This window comes from Pinus tabuliformis, chromosome J, assembly GCF_031772625.1.
Source record: "Pinus tabuliformis cultivar Carrire ecotype Pingquan chromosome J, CPIR1, whole genome shotgun sequence".
Classification (NCBI taxonomy): Eukaryota; Viridiplantae; Streptophyta; class Pinopsida; order Pinales; family Pinaceae; genus Pinus; species Pinus tabuliformis.
Window position 1 is genome coordinate 622,286,738 of NC_142295.1, and position 16,156 is coordinate 622,302,893.

A 16,156-nucleotide genomic window follows, 5' to 3' on the forward strand; every position below is an offset into this window, starting at 1 on the left:
GAAATCTTGATCTCTTGGTGTGTTCTCCAAGTGATCCTCAAGCCTCCTCTTATACTTTTCTTGTTGACAAATCAACGGCTGAGATTAAGTCCCCAATCGATGGCTAAGATTAGATCTGGCTTGATCCATGACTTTTGGACCATTATAACACAATTTTATATTAATTCACATTAATATTTTAATTTCCCTAAGTTTAGACTTAGGGACTCCATTAAAAATATTAATTATTTTAATATCTTCCAAACTGTTTAGAATCTACCCAAACCCTTTTTGGGTATTGGAGATCTCATGTGCCTTAGCCTCTCCACCAATTTTCGTGGCTAGAGCACATCCGATGCTACCCCAAATCAATAGGGGGAACACCATCCTCGGTGTTCAATGACACTTACAACCAACAAGACTGTTGAAAGCAAAACATACTAACCATGGAGCTTTATAACTTAGCTTGTTGCAGTGTTTTCAATGATCAACTTGCTGAGAAGCAACCAACATGACAACATAACAACATGACAACCATAATGACATGACACCCATACTGCTTATTGGAGCTTTCTAACACATCTCAAGGTGGTATTTACATCCATATGCATATGTACATATACCAAAACACCACACCAAAAGATATACCAAGAACATTCGATCAACCAACGAATAGAGAAGGATACATAGCTCGCATTTGGTCCGCCATCTTCCATGTAGTTTCATCGAGCCCAAAGTGCTTCCACTACACTTTAAGCTGCTCAATTGCTCGGTTCCGGAGCAGGAATATCTTTCTTTGCAATATACATTGAGGTGTTGGCTGGAATTCTTCTTCTGGCTCCACTTGCAATACAGGCTAGTTAATCACATGATCAACATCTTTAACATAATTCTTAAGCAATGACACATGGAAAACATCATGGACTTTCACTGTCGGAGGCAGTGCAAGTCGATAGGCTACTGGTCCAATCCTTTCAAGAATCTTGAAAGGTCCACAAAACCGAGGTGCCAGCTTGGCACATGATCCAATCCTCAAGGAGCTCTTCTTCAGCTTGATGTGCAAGTACACTTGTTCCCCAACCTGAAACTCCTTAAACAACCTGTTCCGATCTGCATAAATTTTCTATCTATCTTGTGCTGCCTTTAGATTCTTCTTGATTACCTTCATTTCTTATTCCATCTCTGCCAACATATCCGGTCCAATCAACACCCTGTTCACTGGATCACTCCAATTGATGGGAGTATTACAACTCTGCCCATAGAATGCCTCAAACAGACTCATCCTCAATGACTCCTGATAACCATTATTATAAGCGAACTCAACCAACGGAAGGTACTCCTCCCATCTCCTCTGCTGATGCATCACATACATCCTCAACATGTCCTCCAATATCTTGTTGGCCCTCTTTGTCTGTCTATCTCTTTGCGGATGATAAGCTATGCTAAAGGCCAACTTTGTCTCGAAACCTGCAACCAGGTCCTTCCAAAACTTGGAAGTGAACTTAGCATCCCTGTCTGACACAATCTTCCTTGGAACACGATGCAACCTCACTACATCTTTGGTGAAAACCTGTGCTACATCATTAGTTGAATAAGTATACTTCATTGGAATGAAATGCGCTACCTTTGTCAACCTGCCAACCACAACCATTACAGAATCATGCTGTCTAGATGTCCTCGGCAAACCTGTGATGAAATCCATGGAAATGATCTCCCATTGCCACTCTAGGATCATAATCGACTGTAGTAACCCACTTGGGTGCTTACACTTTGCTTTCACCTACTGACAGTCTAAGCATCTAGCGACAAACTCTGCCACTTCCTTCTTCAGATTCGGCTAATGATAGAACTTCTTCAGTGCTGTCAATGTCTTTTGGTATCCTGGGTGACCCAAATATGATTTTGCATGATATTCTCGCAAGATAGTCTTCTTGAGCTCACTGTCATTCGACACATATTTATCGTGTCCCTAAATTTGACCAAATCATCTGCTATAAGACGATAGTTCACATCTTGATCACCTGTACCCTACTGTAACCTGTGGCTAAGCTCTCTATACATGTCATCCTGTTGTCCTGCTTGTAAGATCTGATCCTGTAAGTCTGTCCCATAAGAACTCATAACTGCTATGTGATTCACCTGTACCCTCCTGCTAAGAGCATTTGCAACCCTGTTCTCTTTTCCCTTAATGTACCTGATCTCAAAGTCGAACTCACTGATCATGGCCAACCATCTAGCTTGCTTGGCATTCAGATTCGGTTGGTCAAACAAGTATCTCAATCCACTATGATCGCTCATTAATACAAACCTCCTACCAAGAAGATAGTGTCTCCACATCTTCAATACATGGATGATTGCTTTCAACTCAAGATCATGTGTCGGATAATTCTACTCATGCTCATTCAGTTTCCGTGACTCAGAACACTACCCGTCCTTCCTGCATTAAGACTCCACCAAGTCCTCTCTTGCAAACATCTATACACACCACAAACTCTTTGTCTAGATCTGCAATCTTTAAAACTGGAGCATTTGTCAACAACTACTTCAATTGCTCAAAACTGGCTGCACATTCCTCTGTCCATTCAAATTTCTTACCTTGCCTCTACAGTGACATAATAGGATATGCAATGCGAGAGAAGTTCTTGATGAAGCTCCTGTAGTAACCAGCTAGCCCCATAGATGATCTTACCTCATCCACATTTCTAGGAGCTTCCCACTCCATGATAGCTCATATCTTTTCCGGATCCATTGCTATGCCTTCCTAGGAGACAACATGCCCCAAGTAATGTACCTCTGTCTGAAAGAAACTACATTTGCTAAGCTTGGCATACAACTAATGCTCTCTAAGTGCTCGACATGTTCTTCCTCATTTTTAGAATATATCAAGATGTCATCAATGGATATAATAACAAACTTGTTCAGATAAGGACGCAATGAACTATTCATCAAACACATAAAAGTAGCTAGAGCATTAGTCAAACCAAATGGAACTACAACAAACTCATAATGCCCATACCTGGTCCGGAAAGATTTCTTGTAAATGTCCTCTTCATTAATGCATACCTGATGGTATCCTGATCTCAAGTCAATATTCAAGAACACTATTACTCCCTTCAACTGATCCAACAAGTCATCAATCCTCGGGCGACGAATACCTGTTCTTAATGGTTACCTTGTTCAATTGTCTGTGATCAATGCATAGCCTGAGAGTACCATCCTTCTTTGTCTCAAACAACACTAGTGCACCCCACAACGATACACTTGGGCCAATGTGTCCCTTGTCAAGCATTTCTTTCAACTGTAACTTCAGCTCTACTAACTGTGGAGTGCTCATCCTGTAAGGTGCCTTCGATGTTGGTGCCGCCCCTGATACCAACTCAATGGAAAAGTCCACTTCTCTGTGAGGCGGCAACTCTGAAATATCTATAAGATCGGGTATTTGCTTAATACCTCTGCATCCTCAACATCCTTATCTTTATCGCTAGAAGTATGCACTGCAAATAACACACACCTTTTTTTGTGTCTGCACTTTGCTTGCATAGCTGTCACCATTCTAACTGATGTTTCCTTCTTACCTTGCAAGACTCTTTGTTCTCCATTGTCATCCAAGCACTCAATTGCCTTATCATAACAATCCACTTTAGTCTTGTGAAGATACAACTAGTCCATACCCAAAAACATACTATATGACCCCAATGGAAGTACATTCAAATGTGATGAGGTAGGAATACCATTCAACTCGAATGCACAAGCTCTTACCCAGTGATGCACTCTCTTCTTTGTACCCCTAGCCAACTGCACTAACCAAGATTCTGCGTGCACTTCGTTATTTAAACTAGACTTATCCACCAGGTCAGGACTAACATAACTATAATTAGATCCATGATCAATCAGAATAGAAAGAATTTGATCACAAAGCTTATCGTCCATCTCGATAATAAATGCTTGGTGATCCGCTTGCATATTATCCAACACTGCATAGATATGAGGAATGCTCTGCCCAACATCCCCAACAGTTTGCGCCTCCTGTGCACTATAGATCTGAGGCCTACCACCCTGATACTACGAACAATCTCTCTTGAGATGCTCCTTGCCACATATCCAACACTGCAACGGTCCCATACCATCACCTCTATTTTGTTGCCCTCCAGGCTGTGACCCATGTCCCTATCTAACTACGTTGAACTTCTTATAAGGTGCAACATTTTCTTTCTCACTTGTATCCTAAGGCCTTGTTCTTTTCGGCTGCCATTTACCTTTAGCTTTGTCTTTCCCTTTCTAGCCCTGCTGTGATTCTGTCTTACGCTTTGACTACTCATAATAGTGCTTCAATTTCCCAATAACTTCCTCAAGTGACTGAGGCTCATCATACTCAATCTGATCTCTAAATGCTAATGGAAATCCACTAAAAAATCTCTGAACTTTGGCCTTCTCATCCTTAAGATATGGTACATACCTCAATAACTCCAGGAACTTAGTCGTGTACTCCTCATCTGTCATTGATCCCATCTTTAGCTCATAGAATTCCTTGGCTTTGCTATCGTAGTACCTCTCTGACAAGTATTTCTTCCTGAAAAGTCTCTTGAATTCATGCCAAATCAACTCTTCTATCCTGATATCTCTAACCTGCTTCACATCTTCTCACCAGAAGTCTGGTTCCCTTTGAGGCTGAAGATAGCTATTCTGACCTTCATATTCTCTGTGTACTCATGTAGCTCAAATAATTTCTTCATCCCAAGTAGCCATGCTTCTGCATCCTTTGACTTCTTCAAATCCCATCAAAGGTAGGTGGCTTCACTTTCTTGAACTCATCTGGCAAATATCCCCTGTCGTTCCTCCTGTAAGGATGATAACGATGACGATCATAGTGCCTGTTAGAACCAGAGCTAGAGTAGAACCGATGTCCATCAGTGTTTTAAAAATCGACCGGATTGAACCAAAAATCGATCAAACTAGCCAGTTCATTGGGTGACCGGGTCAAACCGGACAAAAAACCCGGTTTATGGGCCTATTTCGCCAAAAAACCACAAAAACCGGCCCAAACCAGCTGATTTATGAAGGAACTGGCCGGTTCCTTCATAAACCGACCGGTTTATTGCCAGGCCAGCTACAGACCCCACATAATGCAATTTTTTGAGTTTTGATGTTGTTTTGAGGGAAATTTGGAGTTGTTTCCCTCCAAAAACAACCCGTCTAAGAAAAGCATGCCTCCCCTCTCATTTGCCTCACACATATCAACCCTAACAACACTAGCAATCAATGCCAAATGGTAATGTTAAATTCTTAAAGTAAAAGTGACATTTCCTTTATTTTTCATTTTCATCTTTTTACTTAAATTTTTAACATTACCATGAAATGACTCAGGATGTTTGAGAGTGGTTTCGACCTCATTGGATTTCATATGGAGAAACTAGAATTTTAGAGTTCACTCAAAATTCAGCAGACTTAATGGTTTTCAGGATTTCATGGTTTGGGGGTTTGCAATGTTTCCATTTGATTCTATCATGCATGAGGGTATGAGATTGGTGTTTGATCAAGAGCATGAAGCCCTTTAAGGACCTTGATGTTGGTGGCATTGATTTTTGAACTTTGTTGATGTTGGTGGTATTGATTGTTGAACTCCTCTACCATGGCCTTAACAATAATGTACCCTTCACTCAAAGGAAAATAATTGGTTAGGGATGCTAAGCTTTTTCTACCACATTATAAGGCTGAGGAGATGAACCCTTCACTCAAACCAAAATCACTAGTTAGGCATGTTAAACTTCAATTTCTATCATATTATAAGGTTGAGAAATCCAAGTCTGAAGACTTTGAGTGAGATGATGTTTATGTATCTCTTGCTAATGATCCCATTTTTAGTAGCGCTGAATCAATGATGAGTTTCATGAATGATCATGTTGATCAATGATTCATTGATTTGTAGTTTTGATGTCTATTTGTGTTGCTACTACTACCACTATTGCTAAGGTTGCAGAGGAGTTTTAGGAGTCCTCAAACACAAACAAATTATTTATGTAGCTCATGTTGATGATCCCTTGTCTAGTAGTGGTGATGAGTTTGATCATGATGAGGAGTGATCATGCTGATCACTGATATGTAGGCTTGTAGTAGGCCAGTGACCCCATAGCTTATAACATTGTTTTTGGACTCTAGAGGCCATTTATAGTCTCATTGATTATGTATTATGTTGCTGATATGTATTGCACTTGATGCCAATTTGAAATATTCACCTTTACCTGGTATATAGATGAGCAAGCTTTGCATATTTTATCTCTATTGTTTTGAAATCATGGTTTTAGATCTTAAAAATAGTATTTTCATTAAAAACTAAGTATTTCATGTATTTTTTTAAAGATCGGTTCATTGAGATCTGACCAGTCTCGATTTGACCGGTTTTGGTTTGAAACCCGGTTTGATAGATGGGCCGGTCCGGTCACCATTCTGGTTTTTAAAACTATGGTGTCCATCACCTCTCCTATCCGGAGTATCCAAGAGCCTGCCATCTCTAATCGTGTTATCCCTATCCGACCTGTGCCCACCATGAGGTCTACTGCCATATGCCCCATTAGTCCTGTCCTCCTGCCCATGGCTGATCCAAAGTGGTCCTTGTCTCTGCAATTCCGACAAACTCTGAAGAATTACCGCATTAACTTCTACTTGTTTCTCCTGTGCCTGAATCCAACAACAACACCAACTTTCACATGGCGACACAACTGCAACCTTGACCACCACCATGCGTACACAACAAACACATATATACAAGCATAAGGAACACATATGCAACCGACATGTATGCATGACCAACACATTCCGCCCATCCAGTCCAAGGGGTGAACCATGCACTGATACCACTTCGTGGCACCCTCCTCCCACATTTACCCAACTTAACCGGTCCAATGGGGTAAACAAGTGACGAGAGGCTACTAGGATGTGATTCAACTCCCCATGTATAGTTAAGGAGGTGTAACCGACAAAACCAAACCAATCTGGCCTTCCTCAGGAGCTATAGACCCTGCAGGAGGCAACCAACCCTTCCAGGTGCTTAACCCCTGAGACAACTTGACATTTTACTGATCTGGACCCTCAGCCGCTCCCATGACAAGCCATGCATGTGACTGAGGCCTTCCAGTCACTCCCACAGCAAGGCATGCCAACGACTGTGGACTTTTTCAGCCAATTTTGAGCCAACGACCTCGGATTCTGAGCCACTTTTTCAGGGCTAGGTCTCAGGCCACTGCCCAAAACTTCATGAAACCTTCAGAAATGGTAAATAACAATGGAATAAGGCTACTAATGCAATCATTGGTACAAGTACTTGATCTGACCCCTACTAGCCATGATAGGCATTTTATCAAACATGTCACAAATATGTAATCTATAGGTCATAACAATAGATTTGAGCATAGGGGTCTCATACTTATCTGAGATTCATAAAGAAGCATTGTTGCCTTATCACAATAACTGCATTATCATCTATTAGGTCATATATTCATTGTACATTCATTTTCTAATCAAAACATGATGAGAGCCATACATCAAGTCTGTCATAAAACATACTCATAACCAACATATAACCAACAAAAATAACAAGGATACAACAACCATAAAAATCACATATGAACCAGTACATTTACACATGAAATACCAAGGAGAAAGAGCTCTTATTAATGAATGCATAAGCCATCTTATTTAATCAATGTTACCCTTAAGTCCCTTATCATTGAGAGTTGGTTTTAATTGTGTAGTAACTTTAGACTTGCTATGTCTTGCCTTAGGAACCCTAATTGCTACTAGGGAAGCCTCCCCTGTGTTTGGTTTAACCTCAACTTAGAAAGAGGGAAGTGGTTGTTTAGGTGATGGTGGCAACTCTTTTGAGTTACACTCAAGCTTAGTAGCTTGTGAGGGATTTGCACTAAGGGGTGCAAGTTTGTGTGCTAAGTTGCTAACATGTACTATGGAAACATATTTGTAGACAGATCAGAATCTTGGGAAAATGGATAGTTCTTCTATTTTCAGAGTGCATAGTTCTTAAGCTTACCTAATTGAACTATAAATTCAAGTTCTTAAATAATCTTTAATAGATTAACTTTATCCTTGAGTCCCTTATCATTCAAAGTTAGCTTTAATTGGGTAGTGACATATGTAACTTTAGATTTGCTATGTTTTTCCTTAGTAACCCTAATTGCTACTGCAGAAGGCTCCCTTATGTTGGGTTTTGCCCCAACTTAAAAAAGAGGGAAGTAATTGTTTAGGTGATGGTTGTAACTCTTCCAAGTTACATTGGAGCTTAGTAGCTTTTGAGGGCTTTGAACTAAGGGGTGCATGTTTGTGTGCTAACAAGTACTGTGGAAACATATTTGTAGACATATCGAAATTTTGGAATTATGGTTAGTGCTTCTATTTTTAGAGTGCAGAGTTCTTAAGGCAGCTCTGCAATGTAAAGCTCCTTCATGTTCACTGATGTTGTGATCATTTATCTTTCAGTCTTCAGCGACAATAGTGGCATTGGGGGAACAAAATATTTATGTTGCTTTATCTCACAAATCAGATTTGGTTTCTTATTGGTATTGTGGCCTTTAGTAATGCACTTTTATAGGCATTTCTAGTCAAATTGAATCATTGGTACACTACTACTTATGTGGGCTGTGCAGATTATATTTTTGGAGACGATATGTAATGATCCGGCTATAATTGATCGGAACATTCGCTTGAAAATTCAACAAAGTCCTGACTATGCAACTGTGTGAGTCATAAGATGCTGAATTAATACATACCACTCTTTATTTCTTCTTTATATGAAGGCTTAAAGTTTCATAAGGGTTGAATGTATGTTATTTCAATAGCCTTAAGTATAATTCTGTAAATATTCCCTGCAGGCCAGATTTTGAAGCTGGAATGGAAGACTTTAAAACTCGACTTGCTAATTATGAGAAGGTTTCCTTGTCGAATATGATTATTTATTGTCTGCTCTTTTTGTGGTATTGGGTCACAAGCAATTTTTTTGTGATTGGCATTTTGTCTCAACTTTTCAGGTTTATGAGCCAGTAGAAGAAGGTTCTTATATAAAAATGATAGACATGGTTAGCGGTCAGGGAGGACAAATACAAGTAAGTGAACTATACTGTTTCCTATTTCTTTATGAAGCTCTTTTTTGATTGAATCTGTGAAGCTCATTATTTTGTAACTTTTAGCCTATACATAATATCTTTACTTTGAAATCTTACCTTTTGAATAGACTGGCTTTTTCCCCTAAGGATAAACCTCCTAGAGAAACCCATTGGGCACTTCCCCTCATTCTGAGGATGGTGCTTGATTTTTGTTGATTTTCTAGGGCACACGCTAGAAACAAATTTTTCTTCAATGATAACCACTTCCAATTATCAGTTAGTGTTAGTTTCATATAGCATTCATTCAATATCATTAAACAGTTATACAGAAGAAAAATTCAACCATTAAACATAAAAAAGAGCAGTAAACAGTAACCATGAAGCAATGAGACAAGAGACACAAAAATTAGGCCTGAGGCCAGGCAAAACCCACAAGGGGAAAGCCTAGAAATCTTTCCTTATGTGAGAGAGAGAGTTCAATTGTCCATCAATACATCAGAAGAAACAATCATCAAGAAAATAACCAAACCAGTAATCAATAATAAATGCCAAGCCCTCCTTCTCCTTCTAAATTTAGCCCCCATTCATCCTTTCTTTTGCGCTGGAACAGAGATCTTCTCTTGAGAAAAGTCGATAATCCAAATGGGAGAGATGCTCTCTCTATATATATTTCAAACGTGGTCGAATGGGAGCTTTTAAAGAGGCACAGCTGTCTTGACTCTTGTACAAAAAGGAAGCCGACTTGATGTATTTAGGAGGCAAAAATTTAAATTTAAATTTTACTTTTTTTCCTTCACAGGAAAATACCGACCATGGCTACTATATTTCAAACAATTTTTAAGGCCAACACAACAGTATACTCATTAAGAGTTCAACATGTCACTAGTGAGAATTGATCATGGGTGGGTAGGATAACAGTCCTCCACTCAACCGCTTGGGTTAGACCCAGTTGACAATGGACTGGCTTATTAACTACTGTCTTCAAATTTATTTTGGAAAATAAAAGAAATGTAGAGAAGAAGTCATCTAGGCAATCAGTTTAGAAGAGCAGTCCACCAAAACTTGACAAGAGTTAAGTACTCTTCACATGGACAGGGGGAAGGAATTAAAGACAATCATAAATCATTTGTGCAAGGTAATTATTTCTGAAGAATTGAAGAATGTCCTCAAGAAAACAATTTATGCATCCAACAGTAAATTTACCTTTCTGGTCCTGTTTCTGAAACACAATGAGTTATTGTTTTCAGTTGGAGTGTATTTAAAATCTTATCAAAAGTTCCAGTGAAACTGTTTGAGATCTTCCTACCAAAGTTTGTACCCTATGGTAATTTGATGATCTTAATACAGTGCAATAATCAATTCATTCAATGCATATGTAGTGAGTAGGAGCTATGGTCTATAAAGAATACTGCGAAATGCATTTCACACAGTTGAATGGCCATTATATTGGATTTCAGAGTCTTTACTTTTGCTTTAATTCTATTAATTTCTGTTAATGTGGATCTCACCCTGAGTACCTCTTCCCTATGACTGAAAGAATGGAATTCATAAAATCTTTAATAAAATTAGAGCTTTCTAACCCTTTTTCAGGTCCTATGTTGCACCCGGAAGTCTGTTATACACAGTAACAGATGGAGAATCTCAGGCTCCTTAAGGACAATGTGCGAAGCAAGCATTTCCTATAGATATGGGAGAGCAAAGGTTATGTTGGATTTTAGAGATGCATTGGCATAAATGTAAGAGAGAAACAGATATATGGAGAGTCTATTGTTTATTAATGGAGTTGTTGAATACATTATTAGGTCACCATAAGATTTATTTATACTTTCAGGAATAAGTTATTTAACTTCCTCAGCATGTAAAATTTTTTTCCAAGAAAAAAATCTTGGACTTCTATTCCTTTTTTGTTTTGTTAGCTTGACCCTTATTTTGTTAGCTTGACCCACAGGGATTTGAACCTTGAATTTCATAATTTACATGGTACTTCATAACATGTTGATTGCCAATTGAACTGCCCCCATGGGCTTAATCGTGATTTCTATTCAAAGTGAGAATGGAAATTACATTTCTCAGGTGTTAGCATTTTCAAAACAGGTACTGGGTTTAGTAAAAATTAGGTCCCTTCAACCCAAAATTTTTCACCCAACATAAAAGCTTTTATGTTCATCAACTGGATCTACTAACAACCCTTTTACAGTTTCAGGATTTTACATCATAATAGTCACAAAATAACAAAATGGATCTATTCCATCACCATCTTTGGAGTCTCCTTCCTGCTAAACGTTAAACGCAAGACTTAAAAAATGCTTCATCTTCAGAAAATAAAGGAAACATAAGGACCCCTCCTCTAACTGTTGACACTCATTTGATTGTGTGTTCTTCGTTTAATTCCCTGAATATATGAGTAAACAGAAATTATTTCATATTTGGTTGCTCTATCGTGTAACTGATCTCAATACATCTGAGCAGAATATTTGTAATTGAGTACTTCCCTTCATCCGGTTTATGAAAAAGGAGTCACCGAAAATCGGACTGTGTTTGACACCATTTCTAGTGCACACTTGAGCCATAGTCTCAAATCCATAAGCTCTGCATAGTTATTGGATCCTGTCCAAGGCAGCTTTAAATTTGACATAATAAGAATCAGATACAAAATAAGTTCTCTAGCACTGCTTAACTCTGGTGGGCCCTGCCTAGATCCATCGAAAAAGCCTTGAGCTTGAGACTAGGGTGCTGCCAGCTCTCCCAGTTGACGAGTAGCATTTTGCTTGATAGGCATTCTAACCTTTGAAACCATAGATCTGACTTGTTAGAAGACTTGAAAGGTGGTAATGTGCTTGTTTTCAAAGATTTGAGAGTTTCTACCTATCCAGATTCACCAAATCATTAGGTATGACAAAGCTCTAAATTGTTTGAATTTCACTATACCACTGCTTCAAACTTTCCTGCACTGTCTCCTCATTCCACACATTTGAAATATCTGTTATCTGCTCTGACTCTTTCCAGATTTGCTAAGGACATTTTATTAACAAGTGTGATATATTTTTTCCTCCAATCTACATAACGTACAAATCTCTGGTCACTGTCTACTCCTTTGTGTTAAAAATTGAGCACATGTTGTCCCTAGACTGCCTTTTCCAAATTTCATGCCAGATCTAGGGCATACGAACTTAAAAAAATAATGATTTTATTAATTGATGGGGTACGTAAATAGTTCAAGTAGATTTCTTGCCACTCTTTTTTGAGAGATCTCTTTCACATCCAACATGTTGAGGGGCAAGCCATCAACTATTTTGCTGCTCAAAATGCTATTGAGTTGTAGAAAATCCTGTAGATTCACAAGCTAATGCAATTTGCTAAAGCAAGAGACAAGAATCTACTTCTACTCTTTACAACGGAAGCCCATAAACATTGAGCAAACAATAATGAATAGAGGAAAAAAATCAAAGGCACATAACGCAATAAATATCCGGGGAAAACCACAGCTCAAAACCCCACTATCTGTTTTGTATTAATCCGGAAAATCAAGATGAAATTACATTGCTTGTTCTCTCTAGAACAATCCCAACACTCAGCAAATTCAATCTCCAACTCATAAGCAAGCTCAATGCCAAAGCTTAGCCTCTTCACAAGCTCTCCAAGTCTCTATTGCAATATGTAATTCCTATGGAGGATAGCTTGTATTTAAAGGGAAATAAAACCTCTAAAAACTGTGCAATCGCTCAAGGGTCAATTCCTGAATGCATGCACTGTCAGTGCAACTCAGAAAAATCTAAAACAAGTAACGCACTGTCTCTGCACTCTAGTCTCAAATGGATCTTTCTCTGATTCGACATGCATGAGTTTCTAATGAGTAAATATTCAGTTAACTAGAGTAGCACTGGCAGAGTTCATTAGTGACACCACTGACAGTTAACTCACTATTAGTTCTCTCAATCAGTTTGAGAACTAATTTAACTGAACTGACTCATGAAACTAAGTCTTCTATTTTACAACTCACAATTAACTCACACTGGACTCCTACAAAGTAGGGAGAACATATACATGACTTCCAAAAGACTTCCAACTCGAATTTCCTAAGTTAAGTAAGTTTAATAAACTTAATTTAACTATTTTAAGTTGCTATGAGAATAGAATTCAAATTTAATTTCTAGTTTAATTCAAGGACAAATTAAACTGGACTCTCTTGTTGCCATTTCTCAACACTCCCTCTCAACAAGAAAGGGATTATCAACTACCTTGATCTTGTCTCTGTGAAACTCGAATTTACATCTTGACAATGCCTTTGTCAAGATGTCAACATCTTGCTCCTTCGTGGGAATGTAATATAACAACATGATCCGCCTCAACACACAATCTTTGAGATGATGATACCGGATATCAATATGCTTGGACTGATCATGAAAAACTGGATTTTCAGAGAGTTTGATACAACTCTGATTATCACAATAAATCACTGTCGGATCCATCTGCTGACCAAACAAACCAACCAGGATCTTCCTCATCCAGATAGCCTCACATGCTGCCTGACTTGCAGCCATGTACTCTGCCTCTGCTGAATTGAGTGCAACTGATCTCTGTTTCCTGCTGTACCAAGAAACTGCAGCTAACCCAATACTAAAGATCCCTCCTAATGTGCTCTTCCTGTCGGATGGACTCCCTGCCCAATCTGCATTGGTGAAGCCTTGAAGCTTCACTCCCTCTGTCTGTCTGTACCATAACCCAAACTAAGTAGTGCCTCTGAGGTATCTCAATACATGCTTTTCCGCCTTCCAATACAACTTGGTAGGCCTAACCATCGCTTGATTAAGCTGGTTAACTGCATAGCACATATCCAGTCATGTGTTCACCAAGTACATGAGTGAACCCACAAGTTACCTGTAAACAATAGCTTCCACTACTTCCCCTGAAGTAGCATCCTCCTTCCTCTAGTTACCAACTAGAGGAGTCTTTATGGGTTTATTGCTCTCCATGCGGAATCTCCTAAGTATCTCGTTGGCATACTTGCTCTGAGATACAAACAACTCCCCATCTCCCTGCCATACCTCCATGCCAAGAAAGTAATGCATGAGCCCCATGTCCTTCATCTCAAACTCTCTTGCAAGGTCCTCCTTGCAAGATTTGATGAGCTTTTCATCACTTGTCAGTATGAGATCATCTACATAAAGTGCAATGATCAACAACTTACCTTCCACCACTATGTGATATAGGGCCGCACCGCTTCACTCTTTGTGAAGCCCAACCCAGTGAAGTAGCTATCTATCATGATGTACCAAGCATGGGGTGCTTGCTTCAGCCCGTACAATTCTCTCTTGAGCTTGCGCACGTGCGATTCATGGTCCAAGGTTTCAAAACCTTCGGGCTGCTCTATGTATACCTCTTCTTCAATCATGCCATTGAGGAAGGCAGTCTTCACATCCATCTGATGGATTTTCCAACCCATCTGTGGTGATAGTGCCATAATAGATCTAATTGATGAGTACCTTTCAACAGGAGCAAAGGTCTCATCATAGTCAATCCCCTCTACCTGTGAAAATCCACGGGCCACAAATTTGGCCTTATGCTTCTCCACGCTACCATCTGCAACTTGCTTTACCTTGTAAAGCCAACGGGAGCTCACAACTGACTTGTCCTATGGTCTCGGGACCACATCCCAAACAATGTTTCAAAGTATGGAGTCATACTCCTCCACCATTGCATCAACCCAAACCGACTGCTGCACTACTTCCTGAAAGGATGATGGCTCTGTCACAACACATGCACCCATAAGTGCCATGTATCCAGTGTATCTCTCTAGTGATCTCCTCTGTCTGCGCTGAGAAGAGGGTGCTCCCACATTTTCCCAAATCCCGTGCATCATCCAACAATCTGTCAGCCTTTCTAGTGCGCTTTCTTCCCTCTCTAGAAGACTTTGCCTGAGTGGATGTCTCCACTCTCTGAACCTCTGCATGTGGCTGCTCCACATCAATTTGAGGCCCCTCAACCTTAGGAGCTAAAATCTCCTCATCTACATGTAGCTCAAGCTCCCTCTCAAGGGATACTCGCATGGCCTTCTCCTCATCGAACCTGATATCCTTGCGAACTACTGTCATACCACTGGTCGACATGTACACTCGATAGTTGTGGGGTGTATCAGTGTACCCCACAAAGATCCCCAACTCTACTGTTGGCTCAAGCTTCTTCCGTGCATCTTTGGTCACATGGCAATAAACCGATGACCCAAAAATCTTGAAGTGACCAACATCCGCCCTCTTATCAGAATAAGCCTTCTTTGGTGTCTTCATCTCAAGTATCCGATGTGGGCTACAGTTTTGACATAAACCGCTGTGTTGCATGCCTCATCCCACAAGTGTAGTGGTAAGCCCTGATCATGCAACATCACCCTTGCTGCCCCTATTATGCTCCTGTTCTTCCTCTCTACAACCCCATTTTGTTGAGGTTGTGGGGTGCCCTCAACTCTCGTTTAATCCCTTCCGCTGCACAAAAGTTCTTAAAGTCATTGGAGACATACTCACCACCTTTATCACTCCGTAGAGCTTTAACCTTCTTGCCAGACTCTTTCTCTGCCAATGCTTTGAACTCACAAAACTTTGTGAAAGTTTGTTCCTTTTTCTGCATAAAAAATACCTAACATTTACAAGAATAGTCATCAACAAATATAACATAATACCTGTGTTTGGCCGTAGATGCTGTCGAGAATGGTCCACACACATCTAAATGGACTCTCTCCAGGATAGTCGCTGCTCGACTATTTCTGTCTCCAAAGGAAGACTTGGTGTATTTTCCCAAAGTACAACCCTTGCATGTATCAACTTGCTCAAGCATACCTTTGGGAAGACCGGTAGAGATTTGCTGCAATATCTTCAAAGCCCCATGATATAAGTGGCCCAATCGCCTGTGCCACAACTCGCCGACGTCTCGACTCAATATCCTTTCCACTTTTGAACTCAAAGCAACACAATCGTCTACCTCTATCTTATAGAGATTCTGAACTCGAATCCCTATCTTCTTTACTTGACCCATGGCTATGTGTCGAAGGAACGCCTTTCCTTTCGAAAAGATCACAT

At 39.8% G+C, this 16,156-nt stretch overlaps 1 protein-coding gene across 4 annotated transcripts in view; it reads left to right on the top strand.

Annotated features, from left to right (window-relative positions):
* F2KP (fructose-2,6-bisphosphatase) overlaps positions 1-16,156 on the top strand; it is a 420,497-nt gene that overhangs the window by 220,741 nt on the left and 183,600 nt on the right. For all 4 annotated transcript variants that reach the window (XM_089378232.1, XM_089378231.1, XM_089378235.1 and 1 more), the window contains 3 exons: positions 8,634-8,725; positions 8,859-8,916; positions 9,015-9,089. In XM_089378232.1, the coding sequence (XP_089234358.1) occupies positions 8,634-8,725; positions 8,859-8,916; positions 9,015-9,089 (225 nt within the window). The remainder of the gene's footprint in view (positions 1-8,633; positions 8,726-8,858; positions 8,917-9,014; positions 9,090-16,156) is intronic.